This window comes from Arachis duranensis, chromosome 2 (assembly GCF_000817695.3).
Source record: "Arachis duranensis cultivar V14167 chromosome 2, aradu.V14167.gnm2.J7QH, whole genome shotgun sequence".
NCBI classification, from domain to species: Eukaryota; Viridiplantae; Streptophyta; class Magnoliopsida; order Fabales; family Fabaceae; genus Arachis; species Arachis duranensis.
Window position 1 is genome coordinate 91,151,460 of NC_029773.3, and position 17,212 is coordinate 91,168,671.

The 17,212-nt window shown below is 32.2% G+C and overlaps 2 protein-coding genes across 2 annotated transcripts; one reads left to right on the forward strand and one right to left on the reverse strand.

Moving 5' to 3' along the window:
- The first annotated feature begins 2,988 nt into the window (after positions 1 to 2,988).
- On the forward strand, positions 2,989 to 7,150 carry LOC107476027 (myosin-binding protein 7). Its single transcript, XM_016095760.3, has 4 exons — positions 2,989 to 3,461; positions 3,734 to 5,178; positions 5,636 to 5,682; positions 6,626 to 7,150. The coding sequence occupies exons 2-4, from the start codon at positions 3,886 to 3,888 to the stop codon at positions 6,735 to 6,737; spliced, it is 1,452 nt and encodes a 483-aa protein (XP_015951246.1). The 5' UTR covers positions 2,989 to 3,461; positions 3,734 to 3,885; the 3' UTR covers positions 6,738 to 7,150.
- A 1,051-nt stretch (positions 7,151 to 8,201) lies between these two features.
- On the reverse strand, positions 8,202 to 12,709 carry LOC107476107 (uncharacterized). Its single transcript, XM_052257547.1, has 14 exons — positions 12,516 to 12,709; positions 12,055 to 12,122; positions 11,842 to 12,010; positions 11,605 to 11,699; positions 11,371 to 11,524; positions 11,096 to 11,298; positions 10,790 to 10,968; positions 10,594 to 10,689; positions 10,229 to 10,350; positions 9,884 to 9,985; positions 9,427 to 9,536; positions 9,206 to 9,296; positions 8,754 to 8,953; positions 8,202 to 8,547 (listed from the first exon to the last, which is right to left on the reverse strand). The coding sequence occupies exons 1-14, from the start codon at positions 12,585 to 12,587 to the stop codon at positions 8,331 to 8,333; spliced, it is 1,878 nt and encodes a 625-aa protein (XP_052113507.1). The 5' UTR covers positions 12,588 to 12,709; the 3' UTR covers positions 8,202 to 8,330.
- Positions 12,710 to 17,212: the final 4,503 nt, after the last annotated feature.

Below are 17,212 nucleotides of genomic sequence, written 5' to 3' on the forward strand. Positions count from 1 at the left end.
TAATACCAAAATAAAAAATTTAAGTTCTTTTATCCTCCCCCACCCGGCCACCCTCCTTAACTTTCCACAATTGAAGACTCAGTTTTAGGGATTTTTTAAATAAATATTTTTTGCATCTGTTTTATGCATTTAAATTCTGTATCTCACCGTATAAATGAGATAAGTAATATGATGTAAAAATAAATTGTATTTAAATTATATATTTGTAAATAAAATATTTATTTAAAAAAATTTATTGTTTTAGTTGACTTTATCTATGTATTATTTTTAGCATCAAATTACTATGAATTTTATGTTATATAAGAAAATATTTATTGATATATTATTTCGGCTGAATTGTGATTAAGGTTGCATATGGATCGGATAATATTCTCATATCTGCGATAATTATTCACATCCGATCCAAATTTTACGGATATTATCTAATTTGCAGAGTCATCAGGTCAGATCGAATTCGATCCACACTATGGTAGAATCAGATTGCGGATTTGGCAGTGATATTCGCGAATCTAGTCTGCAGATTCGCATATCCGCACGTCTCATATAAATAGCAGAGTTTAAGAAAGTAAATTCTAATGTGATATGAATTTTAGTGTGTTGTTTTATGAATTTTATGATATCTTGTTTTTAACTTAGAATAATTAAACTTAGATCTTGTGTTATTATTTTTCTTTTGTTATTCAAGAAAATTTTTATTGATAATATTTTAGGAGTAAATAGGTTTAAACAGGTAGAAAAATAGATTTTCTAGAACCAAAAAAGATATTAAAACAATGTTTTTTGAATTATGCGGATATACCCGATATAGAATTCGATCCAATCCGCATTGGATCTAACTAGAAAAAATGCGGATATCGTATCTGATTCGATCCAATAAATACAGTACAGATCGAATAGAATTACAAGTTATATCCGATCCAATTTGATTTGTGTACAGCCCTAATTATGATACTCTTGTCCTTAAACTTAAAACATGAACTAAACTGCTAAGAAAAAGTTTAGGGAGATAATGAAGATTGAAAAGACTATATAACCATGTGTATAATATATGCATGCAATTAAAGTGATTAACTATTGGCACCATCATTAGCTTGTCAAAAAAGAAATGTTAGATAAATATTAAGGTGGTCCTAAACAATAGGGTGTCTATTTTCCTTTTCCATAGTCTATGATTCATAAATCATATAATTTGGATCATCATTGACGTTTATGTGTTAACTTTAAGCCCCATGTTTATCCTAAAGCGAAAAACAAAAGAAAACTACGTCCCAACCTAAAAGCAAAACAATCAATGGCTCAATGCTATGATTTTCTATTACACATATAATATCTATTTTAGAAAACAAGTGAATAATGAGTTTTTGAATTTTATATCTGTTCATGATTATTTAAGTAGTTCGAGTTTATTTGTCTTTGGGAATTATGATAAAGTATTTTTCTTCGTAGGAGGTTTTAGTTTTACTATATATTATTACCTAAAAAATGAATAGTTCTCTTATAAATTTTTGAGATTTATTGAAATAAATATATCTAATATGAAAAAGTTGCATTTAGAAAATAACATTAATAAATTTTTGATGATGGTGGTCTTTTCTTTTGAGCTCTCTGTGTATGACAGTATGAGTGAATGTGGGAGTGAAAGAAAGAACAGTGAACAAGATAGTAAATGAGTGAATGTGAAAAGGTTGAAAATCTTGTTAATTAGAGAGGGGTTAGATTTTGTAAACTATAATGACACAGGTAATTGTTTGCCAAACCGCTAACAGAAGTTGATTTGTCTTTTTTTTTTTTTATGAGTGGAGGATTTTATCGAAATTTAAAAATAGTTAAAATATGTTATGTCTCACAAAAAAAAAAATCAAGAACTAAAAAAAATATTTATGAAAAGATAAAAGATATTATGACATAAAATACTAAAAATAAGCAGAAGAAGAAGGTTAGCTTGAAAATAAACAAATTAAAATGTTTAATATTGTTAAAGATGTTGTAATATGTGATGAAATACACATTCGAAATTTTAGTTGCATCACTAATTAACACTTTCTCCCTTTCCCCTTCGCTGTTGTCTTGCATTTTGTAGCTGTAAGAAACCAAAAAAATAATATAAAATAAAAGAACGAAGGAATTGAATAATGATTCTTTATTTAGATTAATAAAAAGATTATTCAGTTAGTTGCTTTGTGGCAAGTTAGTTGCATGCACAGCTTATTAGGGAAAAAGTTGACAAAGCTTTATGAAATAATAATAATAATAATAATAATAAAAAATAAATAAATAAATAAATAAATAATGATTAGTGACTAATCAATGACTTAATTATATCCTTCCTATTAATCAAGCATAATAATAAACAATGAGCACAATAAAAAAGTAATAATCAAAATAAAATTATTGAGGTTCAATACACTACGAACAAGGACAACTTTCATTTCTATTTAATTTTATTTTAAATGCACTTATTTTTTACTTGTTTTTTTTTACAGACAAAATGGGAAAAAAATTAATCTCAAAAGAATTTGACTAAAAACACTAAGTATTAAATAATTAAAACATGGAAAAATTTAAATATAAATGTATGAAAAACATAATAATTTTTTATCATAAATAATTTTAACAAATGTTTATAGAATACTAATTGTTAGCAAAAATTCATTTTAAATAAATTATACAAAAAGATATGATTGATTATCATCAAAGACTATCCATCACACACACATCAACTAATACACACCAATTAAAATAAAAATAAAAAATAAGCACAAAGAATTACTCTAAAAGAAGGGGAAAAAGGATTAGGATAGATAAATAAATTTAGTCCAGAAAAAGAAAAATTTGAAGAAAAAGATGAGTGGAAAAAAAATCACAGATCACTCATTTTGGTAACTTGCATTCTCCACCGTTCATCTCATCTTTGTCTTTCTCCTTCTTAAAATAGATGAAAGACAGAGAGAAAATAAAACAAAAAAACTGAAAAACAAAAAACAAAAAGAAGATAAAAAAAAGTAATATCAAAAAACGCAAAACACGAAAATCGAAAGAAGCCTTAAACACAGAGAAGAAGAGATAGAAAAACAGAGAAAAATCCAAAGAACACATTACACATTCCAATAAAGACTGAGAAATTAAAAATCTTTATTATTAGGGTTTTTCTAATTTCCCCTCTTTCTCATTTTGATTTTCCTTCACATTTTCTTTTTTATTTTCGTTCCCACCAAACACCCTTCCCGCTCCCGCATTCTTTCATCCCAAGGAAGCGGTGATTCACTGTTCTTCACCTCTTTCTCGATTTGCAGAAACTGGTGACTCAAATTTTCGTTTTTTTTCTCGGAGAAATTTTGTTCGGAACCTTTTCCGGCCGGCGGAGCTGAAATTTCCGGGAAATTTTGACTCATACTTTCTGCTGATGCTCTGAAATCTTCGCTGCCGGCTGCTATTGGTTCTTCAACGTCGATTCCTTCAAGGTGGTTTCCATTTTTTTGAATGTTCCTATTTCTGAATTTTTCTTTTTATCATTTGCCCTTTTTTCTTGTTTGGTGTGAAAAATTTACTCTCAAATTATCAGTTTCTGGGAGAATTTGTTTCCCTGAAAGGGTTTTGAGCTGGTTTTGTAAATGAAAAATTAAAGAATCAATTTCACCACTCTGATGCTGTAACTTTTTTCTCTATCGTTTCTTTGGTGGCCTTATTTTAATTGTTATTTTAGGTCTAATGTCTTTGTTTTCAACTGTTGTAGGTTTTCCCTCTGGTTGGTTGATCCGAGAGGGATGATGGGAGCTGGAAGAAAATGGTTGGTTTGTGGTATGCTTTGATAGAGAGACAGGGTGTTTGGAATCTTAATTGTTTGATATATTTGTGTTGCTTAGATTCTTGAATGCATTTTGGCCTATGGCTACGAAGGTAGTTTCGTCTTCCAAGGATTTGATAAAATGCTGCAACTGCGGTTGTAGTTGCTCTTTGGAAGGTGAACCTGCAGGGACTTGGATTCGCTCTGTTAAACGGAAGCATGATGAGTTTGAGCAGGGTACCAATTTTGTTGTCCCTGGGTTGGATTTGGATGTTTCGGTTGTGCGAGTTGAAATCGAGAACGAGGTTGCTGCATTACGTGAGGCAATTGTCAGTCAGCAGAAGACCATAAAAGACTTGAATGCTGAGTTGGAGGAGGAGAGGAACTCTTCTTCGACCGCTGCCAATGAGACCATGTCTATGATATTGAGGTTGCAAAGGGAGAAGGCAGAGATTCAGATGGAAGCCCGGCAATTCAAGCGTTATGCGGAGGAGAAGATGCAACATGATCAGGAGGAGATTTTAGCATTGGATGATTTGTTGTATAAGAAAGAACAGACGATTGAGTCGCTGACTTGTGAAATTCAGGCATATAAGCACAGGATGATGAGTTTTGGGCTCACTGAGGCCGAGGCAGATGGCAATTTACTATATGATCTTCCAGCCTATGAATACCCTCCTTTGAAATGCAATGCGAGGAATGCTGGCATGGATGCTGATAATGACGACACGGATATTGAAAAGTATGCATTTGGTGAAACTCCTAGGGACCGGTTGAGGAACATAGAAGATAGGATTTCCGAAATGGAGAGAACACCCACTTACAAAGAGCTCGATGCGGATTTTACAGGGAGAAATACTCTAGAGAAGACTTCACATTTTAGGAAAACTTCCACCGACTCAGTGGGTAGAGAAGCAGGCTCTGGGTATTTGTCAGATTCTCCGAAGGTCAATAGTAACTCTAGGAGAGACTATTTCTCACAATCCGAGGACCAGTCCAACTTGAAGAAAGATAATGCATCAGAAGCCGATGATACCACTGACAGAATATATACCATTGACTCGGTTCACAGTCGGGCACCTCATAATGGTTCCACAGGGTCCAAAGCTGGAGGAGCTGCTTTTGAAGATTATACTGGCTCGCCAAGGGAACCGAGGAATCATGAGGAATATGAGGATCCCTACGTTAAGAAGCTTTACATGAGGCTTCAGGCACTTGAGGCTGATAGGGAATCGATGAGGCAGGCACTCATTTCAATGCGCACAGATAAAGCACAACTTGTGTTACTGAAGGAAATAGCTCAACAACTGTGCAAGGACATGTCACCACAACGAAAAATGACAAATAGGAAGTCAGCTATTGGTGGAAGATCTTCACTCGCGTCAATTGTGAAGGTAAGTGTAAAATAAATGTGGTTTCTGCCAACATATTGCATGGGATTTTGCCAAGTATAACAAATCATGAGAGATTCATCCATTTGATTTTGGTATTAAAGTAAAATTTGGACTTAGCAGAATGCTCATCCCAAACTCAGTAAGGCGGGCATACATATTCATCCTATTTAATATATTCATCATTTAGCTTCTGCTCATCGTTGTTGACCTTTCGGTAAAAAATTTTTGGCAAGAGCCAAGAGGTTTTCAGCAAAACAAGTTCTTGTCTTTTTCCAAGTCTTTTAAAATGCCATCCAGGATTCTGAAGTGATTGCATTTGGAAGTTAACCCTGTAATTCATGTTTTGGCTTCTTCTTTTATATTCATCTCACTAATTCCTTTTGAAAACATCATCCTTGTTAATTGTGATGAAGATTATGGCCGCAGTACTTATATCATTTCATCTTTTTGTTTTCAGTGGATCTCATCAGTTGTTATATGGAGAAAGAGAGCTCATCAAAGCAAGTAAGTGACGCCTAACATATTTTCTGATGGTTTAAAATACACTTGTCTGCGATGCAAGATTTTTCGTAGTTTTCTTCCTATTATGAAGTGCATGGTCTACCGAAATGAGAGCAGAATCTGGCATAATTCTTATAACAATGCAGTTCTTTGATTTCAAGTTGCATATATTCATAAGGCATAACTTGCATCAAATATTGAACATTTAGGAGTTTCTATATCCTTTACGTCATTCACCATTTACCTTTGAAGTATCCTATCAATGTCTTAACTATTAATAATACTTCGTGTATAATGTTTTATATATTTTACTTAATCCGGAGTTCACAATCCTTATGCTTTGCACTAAGGAGTCTGAGTATCTTCTGTTTTTGGAAATTTATAACTTGTGTGTCTTTTGCTCATTGCTTTTGTTTCTGCATCTTTCATTTTGTGGTTTCTATTTTAGCTGTGTCGGACTTTCTCATCATCTCTATCTTGGTTCTTTAGTTAGCAAAACTATAGGGGGGAATATAAAAACACCATAACCTTCCGAATGTAATTGTATTTAGATGATTTAGGAAAACATAGGCTTCAATGTGGAGCATAGCTCTAGGTGCTTAGTGATGGGACTTTTCAGGTTGTTTCTGAACTGGTTGTTGCATCACAGATCCTCAAAGTATAGCCACCTCATTTGAATAGCAATTTCGCTTTAATCTCTGTTCATTTTGCTTGTGGTTATTCTATATTTCATTATAGGTTATAGGGTGGTTTATGAGAGTATATATTGATTGGAAAATGTTTCTTTAACATTATTGATTTTGTCAACGTTCACTTTATCACCCTTAGATTTTCGTGTAGCTCAACATTCAAATTCTTGTCTTTTTAGTGTCCAATCAATACCTACTCTTAGATGTTCAAATAATATCAATCGTTATCATATTATCTAAAATGCTTGCAAACGCAGGTATGGATTTGGGCTACCAGCTGATAGCACAGGCTTGTTGATGCTCCTGGACAAAGGTATAACACACACAAGGCCATGGAGATGTATTTCAAGAACACAAGTGGGAAACTAAATTCTCCAATTCCCACCATGTCAATCATCAAATGTGGAAGCAGAAATTGAAAATCTTTTGTTACACTACTACAACAATGAGAATTCTTTTCTTGTTCAACAACATGAGCTTTTTTTCTGCTTGAAAAGTGGTGTATTGTGCAGTGTTCTTATATTTGTTCTGCGTATGAAATTTAAGGTGATTTCTTGGTAAAATTTGATTGGTTAAAACTTGGTTATGGTTTGTTTGGAGTTGAGTTTTGAGGGTTGCCATTTTGGACAATCCTCATTCCTCTCTTGTATATGACTATGCCTATTCATGCAAGTGTCCCTAATCTTTATGTAGTGTCTATTCTCAACCTCAAATTTCTACCAAGTTCAGCTTTGTGTGCATAATCTTAGAGCCTCAGTCTTTCACATTCAAATGTACCATAACTTCCAAACCTCCACTTGTATACTTTTAGTTTATAATTAATGATCTTGAATATTATTTTAATTTTTTTATTTTAATTTTTTAAACATGTTTTGCAGTACTCTCACGTGTTCATTATTTCCTTATGTTGGCTTACATCTTTCTATTTTTTTTATTTTGAATAATTCAGATATTAAATTTTAAAAATTACAGCATAGAGCTTTAATTTTAGTTATATGTTTTTTTGGAAATACAATTTAAATTGGATATAATCCTTTTCTGGAAGTTTTGACCGGGGGATGATCATATTAGGGGTTTGCATTCTTTCAATAGGAATATCATAGAACACGATCTTTGACCAAAAGCCTGGCAGGTCAATGAACAAGATTGGTGACCCCTTTAGGAAAGTTACGTTGTGTGAATATTATTAGAGGAGAAAATTAAGGCAAAGAACAAGAAAAGGAATATTCCAGGAAAATTATTTGTTTAACTTTCTGTTAGTGTGTAGTGTAGTTTCAATAACACGTGGTTTAAAATGAATCAATTTAATCGTCTCAATGAAGTTTGAAGAACATAATTACATAATATAAAAGTCAGGTTAATTCAGTGGTTACTGTTTACATAAGTAATTTTCAAATTGACAATGAAAGTCAAACTTCTAGTTTTTAAGACACAGAATTACAGATCGTTCTTTATTCATAGTGTCAACTATCTCTGTGAATTTGGTTAGGTAACTTTTGATTAGATTGAGTTAGTTCATATCATGTTTGGTTGAACCCACATAAAAGATTCAAGACATTAGGCATTAGCACATGGACAATCATGTGCTAAATAATCCATGTGCCAAAGAAAGTTCATTTCTATGTCTTGTGGTTTATGCCTAAGGAAAAGTTCATTTATCTTTTTGAGTTCCAATTCATTGTCACTAACAATTTTGGAATTCAATAAATTATTGCCAAAGAAATACTAAAATATTAATATTTCAGTTGTAGTGTTACTGTATGTGTGATTCAGCACTCTAAAACATTAGCTCTTGAAGACGGTATTTCTATGAACTAAAAGGGTAAGTTACTATTTGATTTTGAAATACAAGAAGAGAATTCTTCACTTCATTAATTTTCTTTAGGGTAAGCGGAAAGAGCCTTGAAATATATAAACTACTCAGCAATATGAGGAAAATTCATTGATGATCATTGGTCATGATCACACAGGTGATAGAGAAGCTGTATAAGAGTCATCACAGTACTTTAAGCCTTTTACTGAACACGATTTCAAGCAAGGGGCGACGATAGCTTCTGGAATTCCAAATGTACTGCTGTGGCTTTGCAAGCTTTCGCTACGACCAGCTTCGGATTCTGGCTTCTCGCTAGTTGATTCTAAGGCAATGTTCAAACCAACTGAGCTAGGTTCCATGACAAAACTGCAAACCATAAGATAAAATTTATCATTTAGGTTCCAAATAGTGCTCATTAACCTCCACAATGTAGTTTGTGCCGTAACAAAACGTTATAATCATAGACAGCTAGTTTTAAGAGGTAAGACCATTGCGCTGGTAAACTATAAATAAATAACTAATGGTAACAAAATGGTAGTTGCTGCATGATGTGTTAACGAAAAATGCCATACCTTGCCTCAAAGTTTCTTCCTTCAGAAGCCAGCAAGGCACATGCACCACAAATAATCCATGGTGGAAGAATTGTATCTTTTATTTCAATGCTACAACAAAGGCTATCGGATGAACCCTGTGCAAATTCACCGTTTTCCAAAGTAGAACGATCATAAGAGGTGGCAATATGCTCAGCTTTTCTCATCTCCATGCATTTAATCTGCAAAAGAGCAGCATTTGGAATTGTGTCATGTTACATAACAAGCTCCTTTCCGTTTATCAAAAACTACAATACTTCTAAACAAGTCTAGCAGAAATATGTATACATTTTAAATAATGTTTTCATGTTATCCATGTTTTCTTGTTGACCAAGTTATCTAGCTAAGCAATTGGTATAGCATTTCATTGATCAATTTAAAATGCAAAGACTAAAAGAAAACACAAAAAGATAAGATGGGGAATGAGCACATACATCAGGAGAAGAAAATGCAGCATTTCGAAATGGTGCAGGAGAGCACAACAAAGGTACATCGGTACTGGATAGTAGCGAGGTAAAGAAAGATCTGCAAACAATGTAGTTAGCAACGAAGAAAAGAACACACTAAATACCAAACCCAATAAAGTGTGTATAAGATTGATAAGGAGCTACTAAGAAAGCTAATTGTTCTAAAGTTTGTTACATAGCTTAGTTACCTGTAATTTAGCAAGAGATCATACAAACCATGTACATTCTTGTTGCCATTGAAAATCAGAAAAGATTGTGGGCTATTATCGACTTCAGAGTAAGACCTTAATCGTCGAGTCTGCATTATTTTTGAATAAAAAATCACCAGTCAACAAAAATGTAGAAACTTCTATATGATGTTGAACATAACAGATAGGCATCCATATTCCATTTTTTGCCAATAGGGATATACACTAAAAGGTTAATGAATTCTATGATAGTTATCTTAGACTAATGTTCGAACAAGCCAAACAACAGTCAATATGAAAAGGTTTGAATGCTGCTACTTACAAAATGGTCAGACATCAGATTAGTTAGTTCATAGTTATGGGAGGCTAGCAGGAAATTACTATTCCTGTGTTCTCATTTCAATAGAATGAGAAAGGGGTAAGCACAATAAGGTCAGAAGCAGGGTTAAATACAAACCTGCCCCAGATTATGTTTCTCTATCTCTGACAGCTCAACCAAATACTCTGTAGTAACTTGCTCCACTTTAGAATGGCAAAGAGGCATTGAGAAATAAACATCCTTGTAAAAAGAGTATCGGAAATTGCAACTCAGAATAAGTTCAGACATCTCAGCAAAACCAAAATTAAGAAGAAAATTCCATGATGATGAATTGAAGATAATGATTTATTCATATTTTAGCAATGAGTGGGGTATGAACATTAGTTTGCAGAATATGAACAAAGTTTTTAAAAATTACTACAAACATCCTAATGCATATCTGACACACCATAATTCATAATTTGATTACTTCTTAGTTCTTACGTTTTCTCTTAACAGTGATCTCAAACCCCTGGTTGACCGAGAAATATAAGCATTGCAGAAGCATTTGGGACTCCCAGAGCTGTCACCACCAGTAAACATGACGACAAACTGAGAAGTGCAAACTGTAAAAGGGAGTAAAACATCACCACAAAATTTCATCATGTATAAGTACACAAATTCACAGAAGAAAAGCCTAGCCTATACTAGTGAAGAAACAAGTGCATTTTGATTATGATAGTTCATCATTATGCATAAAACATTTAAACAATATCACAAAACACCGACACTAATAAGAATTCAAAAGGATAGCACAGCAACATAAAAAGGATAAAGGAAATGGCAAAGTAAAAAGAACATATAATTACCATAAAAGATGCCACAAGTGTTATTTCGAAGCATGTAATAGAGGTCCTGGAATGATTCTTCCCAAGCAACTTGTCGTTTCCTTAAGAACTCCAATTCTATTGCATAAAAAAAGAGAATATTGTAACTTATGGAAAATGTAGAGGAAGATGATATGCAGGCAAGGAATGGGATCCGCTTGAAAGCTACTTGACAAACCTGCATCTGCTGTTGATGAGCTTAGCACTGATGTGAGAGATGGTGGCAGGATGGATTGAGGATACATCCATGAGTGCAAAACCTTGAAGCCCTGGGAGCCTCTCACATTTTGACCTGTTTTAGTACATTGCTGGAAGGAGAATTTGGGCTTGATATGATGTGTAAGTGACCTATGGACCCTGAAACTTGGATATAAATATGGTTTATGCAGAATGAAAACAAAGGACACAACAAGGATATTGGAACCAAAGTGTGCTAGCAAGTAAAAGAAATCTTTACAAAGCACAAAAATATATATCCTCTCACCAATTCAAAGAAGAGGATGATATCACCCGCATACTGGTCTTTAAAGTAAGATCCAGAGGAGCCTTCCGGCCGGGAACATGGTATTCGGATATGGAATTGGCTGCAAAGCTTGATATCATATCCCCACATCTTTCAGTTGAGTCAGCAGCTAAACCATTCCGGGCACATGGCTTTGGTGCAGCCAGACCTCTTAATGCTTTGCCCTATAATATTAAGTGATAACCTCCTTAAAATACAGAATCTAAATTATAATCCCACAAGTTATGATTTCATACCACATCAACTGCAGTCAATCCAGAAGATTTATCAGCAGCTGGTGAAAGCTCAGAAACACTTCGAAAATTGGCTTGGCTACACTCGGCAGTTGTTTGACAAGCTTGCAATATACCATCCTTGTTAACTTCACCTGAAGTAGCAGGATTCTCCATGCTGCCAACAATTATGAATAGAATAAAAAATAGTGAAAAGTTGACAACGATATCAAGTGATGAATAGACAATGAGGCAAACCATGAACTCCCTTGCTGTCTCTTGGCAGCTGAAGTAGAAAAAACCAAAACATTCTTCAAGTTACTAGTAGTAGTTTTCTCCAAAGATGGATTTTCCTGAACATAGTAAGAGAGTAACAATTTTAATTTGTTCAAACTTCAACCTCGATAACTATAAAATAGTGAGAGAACTGTAATTGAATGAAGAAGTAAACAAACCAAGCTGAATAAGATTCATGAGTTTGGCAAATAAAATAACCTTTGCATTTTCTTTTCCAGAAACAACTCCAAACCTGGACTTTCTGGCAGGAAATACTTCATCAACACGCTTGTTGGTGTATTTTGGGCTCCTCAACAGCCCTGGTCTCTTATCCACATTATCCATCTGATTGGTGCTGCAAACATAAATCAACCAAAATCTCTGAAATCTTGAAATAACACAAACATTTTAAGAGAAGCATAGGAAACATACTTTGTAGTATCACTCAATGGGAGTGAAGATTTATCAGTGACAGCACTTCCCCTCTTCAACTGCTCTCCCTGCCAACCATGTAAAAATGAGAATTTCTTCCTCAACAATTCAATACTATTTTGTCCAACATTGGAAGAAAAATAGAAAATATATTGGAAAATCAAATCAAAACTATTCAACAAGCTTGTGATTATAAGCAGATGGAGAGAATTAAGCAAAAAAAAATTTAGCTTATGTCACTGCAAAAGTGAAATTAATATATGTACTAGTACAGCATAACAAGTAGCGAAAATTTTTACTCTGATTAAAAAAATAAAATAAAATAAAAATTTTTCCGATACAAATGACTGTGTTACTATAGGATGTTCGAAGCTCTTATACAGAAGCATCACCGATAATTGAATTGAGTATCAAATGTGAAATAACAAATCGAAATAAAGCACTTGGAAATTAAAACCAACCCGAAGTTCTGAAGGTGTCTTTCTCTTAAGCACGGCGCCACCACCGTTCACCGGCGCTGGCAATTTTCCCATGGTTCCAATCACCACTAAATTGTAACCACCATCACTGTATATCTCCAATAATTATGCAGAAAAAATTACCGAAGTAAAAAATCGGAACGCGAGTATGTGCAATTGGATTCGGGAAATGAAAGAACAATCACAAAAGATTTATAAACCTTTTTTATTTTTATTTTAGAATTTAATTTTGAGTTATATTATCATTATAAAGTAATTTTATACTGTATTTAATTATGTGTCAAAATAATTACAATAACTATCTTTTACTGTTTTATATTAATACGTGAATGATTATCAAAAAGAATAAATATAATTGTATACATACAATTGTGTAAAATAAGACATCAAAATTAAACTCTTAATTTATATAATATTAATATATTATTATTATTACAAATAGAGTACTATAAACTAAATACAATAAAATGATGCATATCTAAACTTCCACTCCTATTATTTATCACCAAAAGACGTTTTCTCTTGATTACTAATAAAATGTGATTCAAACATCCATATCCATACATACGTCAATGAATTTGACACAGCTTAAAAATATGTATATTAGTTTGAGTAAATTAGTTGAGCAATTCAAAATTACTCAATAGCTTATATTTCTTTATAAGAGATAGAGATTTTACCCTTTTCAGATTCATTTGACAAAAAATTAATGACTAATCTTTAATTCTGTTGGATTAACTTTATTTAAAATAATAATAAAAGTGTAAATTTTATAATTTTCCTTAACTCTTGCTGTTTTTTTTTATATTCAAAATTTTAAAACTAATTTTAAATTAAAATTACGACAAACTATTAAAATCTTACTACCTAATTAAAAGGTTGTTTGATAGCAGATAAATTTCTACAGTTTGAAAGTGTATGTAGTACTGATATATGGAAAGAAATTGGAAGAGGAAGTGATGGATAATAATGTTCTCTATATAGGTACAATTATTTTTACGTGAAGTTATTAATTGACAATTGTTAGATAATAATTTAATCAAACATAATAAATCATTTAACGCTTTTCAACTAACAATTTCATATAAAGACATCTACACATGCATTTCTATTAAATTTGATAATATATATCATACAAGTTCATATGAAAATATATAACTATATATAATATATATCTATATATAATGCAATTGAAATGAATATAACTATCAATTAATTAATTAGGAAATAGGTTTCCCAGTTAGCTTCTGCACAGTACCCATAAACTCTTCAGGCCTGACATGAATCACCTTTGGAGATATCAAATGCACTATTACGGGAGAAATCATCATTTGATCCTGCTGATTCTTCTGCTTCTTCATCATCTTTGTGGAGCAGTTCTTGTTAACCGTTAGGGTTTCCGGCTTTGGACCATTCAATTGATTATTCTTTCTTGTTGCTGCTCTTGAAGAATCCATAACCATAAGAGCGTTTAAATCTGCGACAAATTAGTTCTTAATTTGTCGAATTGAAAAAAAAAAAAGAGATTTTGGACTCAGAGGGAATTTGAGAATTGATGAAGTTAATTAGTAATGAAAGGGCTTAATTAAGGGCATAGATATATAGTGGTCTTATTAGTTCATATATAGTTGACATTTAGCCAAGTCAAATTAAAGAACGAATTAATGTTAGCAACGTAGTAATGTAGCCAAGTCTATCTTTCTGATTTGGTCAACTATGAATTACGTAATATAATACTACTAACGTTGTTATTTGTCTTTTGAGTAGTATTGTTATTGTTATTGATACGTTACGCAACTATATAATATCTTTTTTATACATAATATGATGAATTTTGATGTTTTAGTTTAAAATAAGAATTTCAATTTGAGGGATAAAATAATAAGTAAATTTTACTATTCTAAAATTATAATTAATCCTTTAATTTATTCTTTGTTTAAAGTCATATCTTTAACTTATTAAGAGTTCTTTACTTTTTTTTTTTGACGAATTATGTTGACGGAGAAAATATTTGTTCTAAATTTTAATAATAGAATATATTGACTATATACATGCATATCAAATTTCGAAATTCGAACCCGAAACTTAGTTAAAACTAGTGCAATATTTGTCAACAAAGTGTAAAGGGCAATTTTTGTCTTTTTTTAAGTAGGAATTTGCATACCAGCATGGAATCTTCTAAGTTGTCAAAACTACCACCAAAGCATATGGTAAAATTCTTTAACTAAAAGTATAGCATAGTTTTGACAAAGATAGTCGAAATAAATTTTCCTAAGTTGACAATTTTCTCATGTTGACAGAGCACGCACCATCCCAGTTGGATTATTGTTAGAATATTATTATTATTAATGAATTTTTCAGAGATTAGGAATATGAACTATTCTATACGTGCTGGCATCTCACTATTAATTTGTGATTATTATTATAAGTATATGTTTTGTTTTAGTATAACATGTCAATGGTAGTAGTTTAGTTTTGCATGCACAAATATCTTTAATTATTTATATTTTAAAAATATTTTATAATTAAAAAAATTAGTTAAAAATAACTAAAATTTATTTTATTTAATATTTAAAAGATATTATTTACATATTAAAATTAATTATTAAAATTAATTATGTAAATACACATAATTTTAATAAATTAATATGTTACACATTGTTAAATTGTTGATATCTCTGCAATTGAATTAAACCACATTCTTTTAAAATTTTAAATCAAAGAAGAGATAAAAAAAATTCAATAAAAAAAACTAAATAAAAGTATATTATTATATTTTACACGTTTAAATTTATTTATAAAAAGACACACTAAAAATAAAAATAATAATCTTAAATATTAAACAAAGTAAAAAGAGATCACCGAAGTGAACAACATTCATTTGATGAACCGAAATCATAAAGGCTATCGAACCGAATAATATACATATGGTGAATAAATGGTGATCAACTTTCAATCAATAAAAATAGTATTTTTTCATGTAAAAGAAGTACTGAACAGAGTAACAACCATTTTCAAAGTCTTAGTTACACTATCCACTGAACTGAAGAAAGAAGAAGAACCTACGAGCGCAAATTTAAAAGAAAGAGGAGGAGGAGGAGGAGGAGGAGGAAAAATACTATTCTTTTTTATTGAAAGTTGATTCCTATTTATTCACCACATGTACATTGTTCGGTTTGGTGCCTTTGTGATTTCGGTTCACCAAATGAATGTTGTTCGGTTCAGTGGCCTCCTTTTATTTTGTTCAATGTTTAAGATTATTGTGATAGCATGCAGCAATCATTCCCTAGTTGTCTCAGCGTAATAACCTCAATCGACTGATTTGAAGTTGAATCATTTATTGTTTCCATTCAGAAGTGTATATCGAAGAAGAAAATGAAGAAGAAGAAGAAGAAGAACGATGTAGCTTATTACGTTGAATTCAATGCAGATCAATAATGAAGAATGTGAGCAGAGAAGAAAAACACGAAATAGAGGAAAACGACAAATTTTATTAGGTAGAAGAAGAAGAGGAGGAAGAGAAATACTATTCTTGTTGATTGAAAGTTGATCACTATATTTTAATTTACATACATCAAAATAATAATGTTCTTTGGATATATGTCACCTAGTCTTTAATATAAAACAGTAGAGAAAGTAGGTATATGTCACCTAGTCTTTAATTATGCCTTAGTTAGTAGTTACTATCTAGAGTTTACTTGAAAATTGAAAACCGACAGGATCAATTCAATCATTGCACTGTTTTCGGTAAGAAAAGGTATAGAGAAATCACGTTTTTTTTAAAACAATGTAAATAATAAATTAAAAAAATTAATTTTAACTTTAAAAATTAAATTTTAAATTAATTAAATTTAATCATAATTTTAAATTTTTTTATTTTTATCGTAATTATTCTCTCGTAATCCTGTGTTACTATCGTCACTGCTGTATTGTGATTCAGGTGAAGTGTCTCTGCAGCTGTTATTTTGTTATTTATTTTTTATCAACTATGAATGTTCATTTTACCATGTATGCGGATAGTTTTTTCATTTTAAAATAGATGTTTATTTGGATATATACTATTGATATTTTACTTAATTCGCTTGATTCTGTATGCACATGTTCCGCAAAATGTTCATTTTACTATATATACAGAATGTTTGTTTTCACTAAGATGTGAATGTTAATTTGGATTATACAATTTAGGTGAACGAAGCAAAGCGACACGCGATGAAATGTTGAAGACACGAAACAACGGCGTAGAAGGAAGGGCAGAGGTGCAACGTTGGAGTAGTGGTAGAATAGGATCCCTGACTCGGCGACAGTGCGACGTCACAGAGAGAAGAAGGCGTGCAATAGCAGCGTCACTTGCAAGAGTGACACGACGCATGGGAGAAGAAGGTGCAGCGGCGTTATCGAGAGCGGGGTTGGGACGCAGAAAAGAAGAAGGTGCAATGGCGGCGGCTGTTGCAAGGAGCACAGGAACAACACAACACATGGGAGAAGAAGGTGCAGTAGCGATGCGGCGCGTGGCTTCTTGAGACGATGGTGGCGGCGACAGTAAGGTGTATCGGTGACAACGCGATAGAAAAAGAGGAATGAAGCGAGAAAAAAATAGAAGGTGAGTGACTAGAGTTGTAATAGATAAATAAGATGGAATATTTTTTGTTTTAGTCGGATTAAAGTGCGTCGTACTCCCT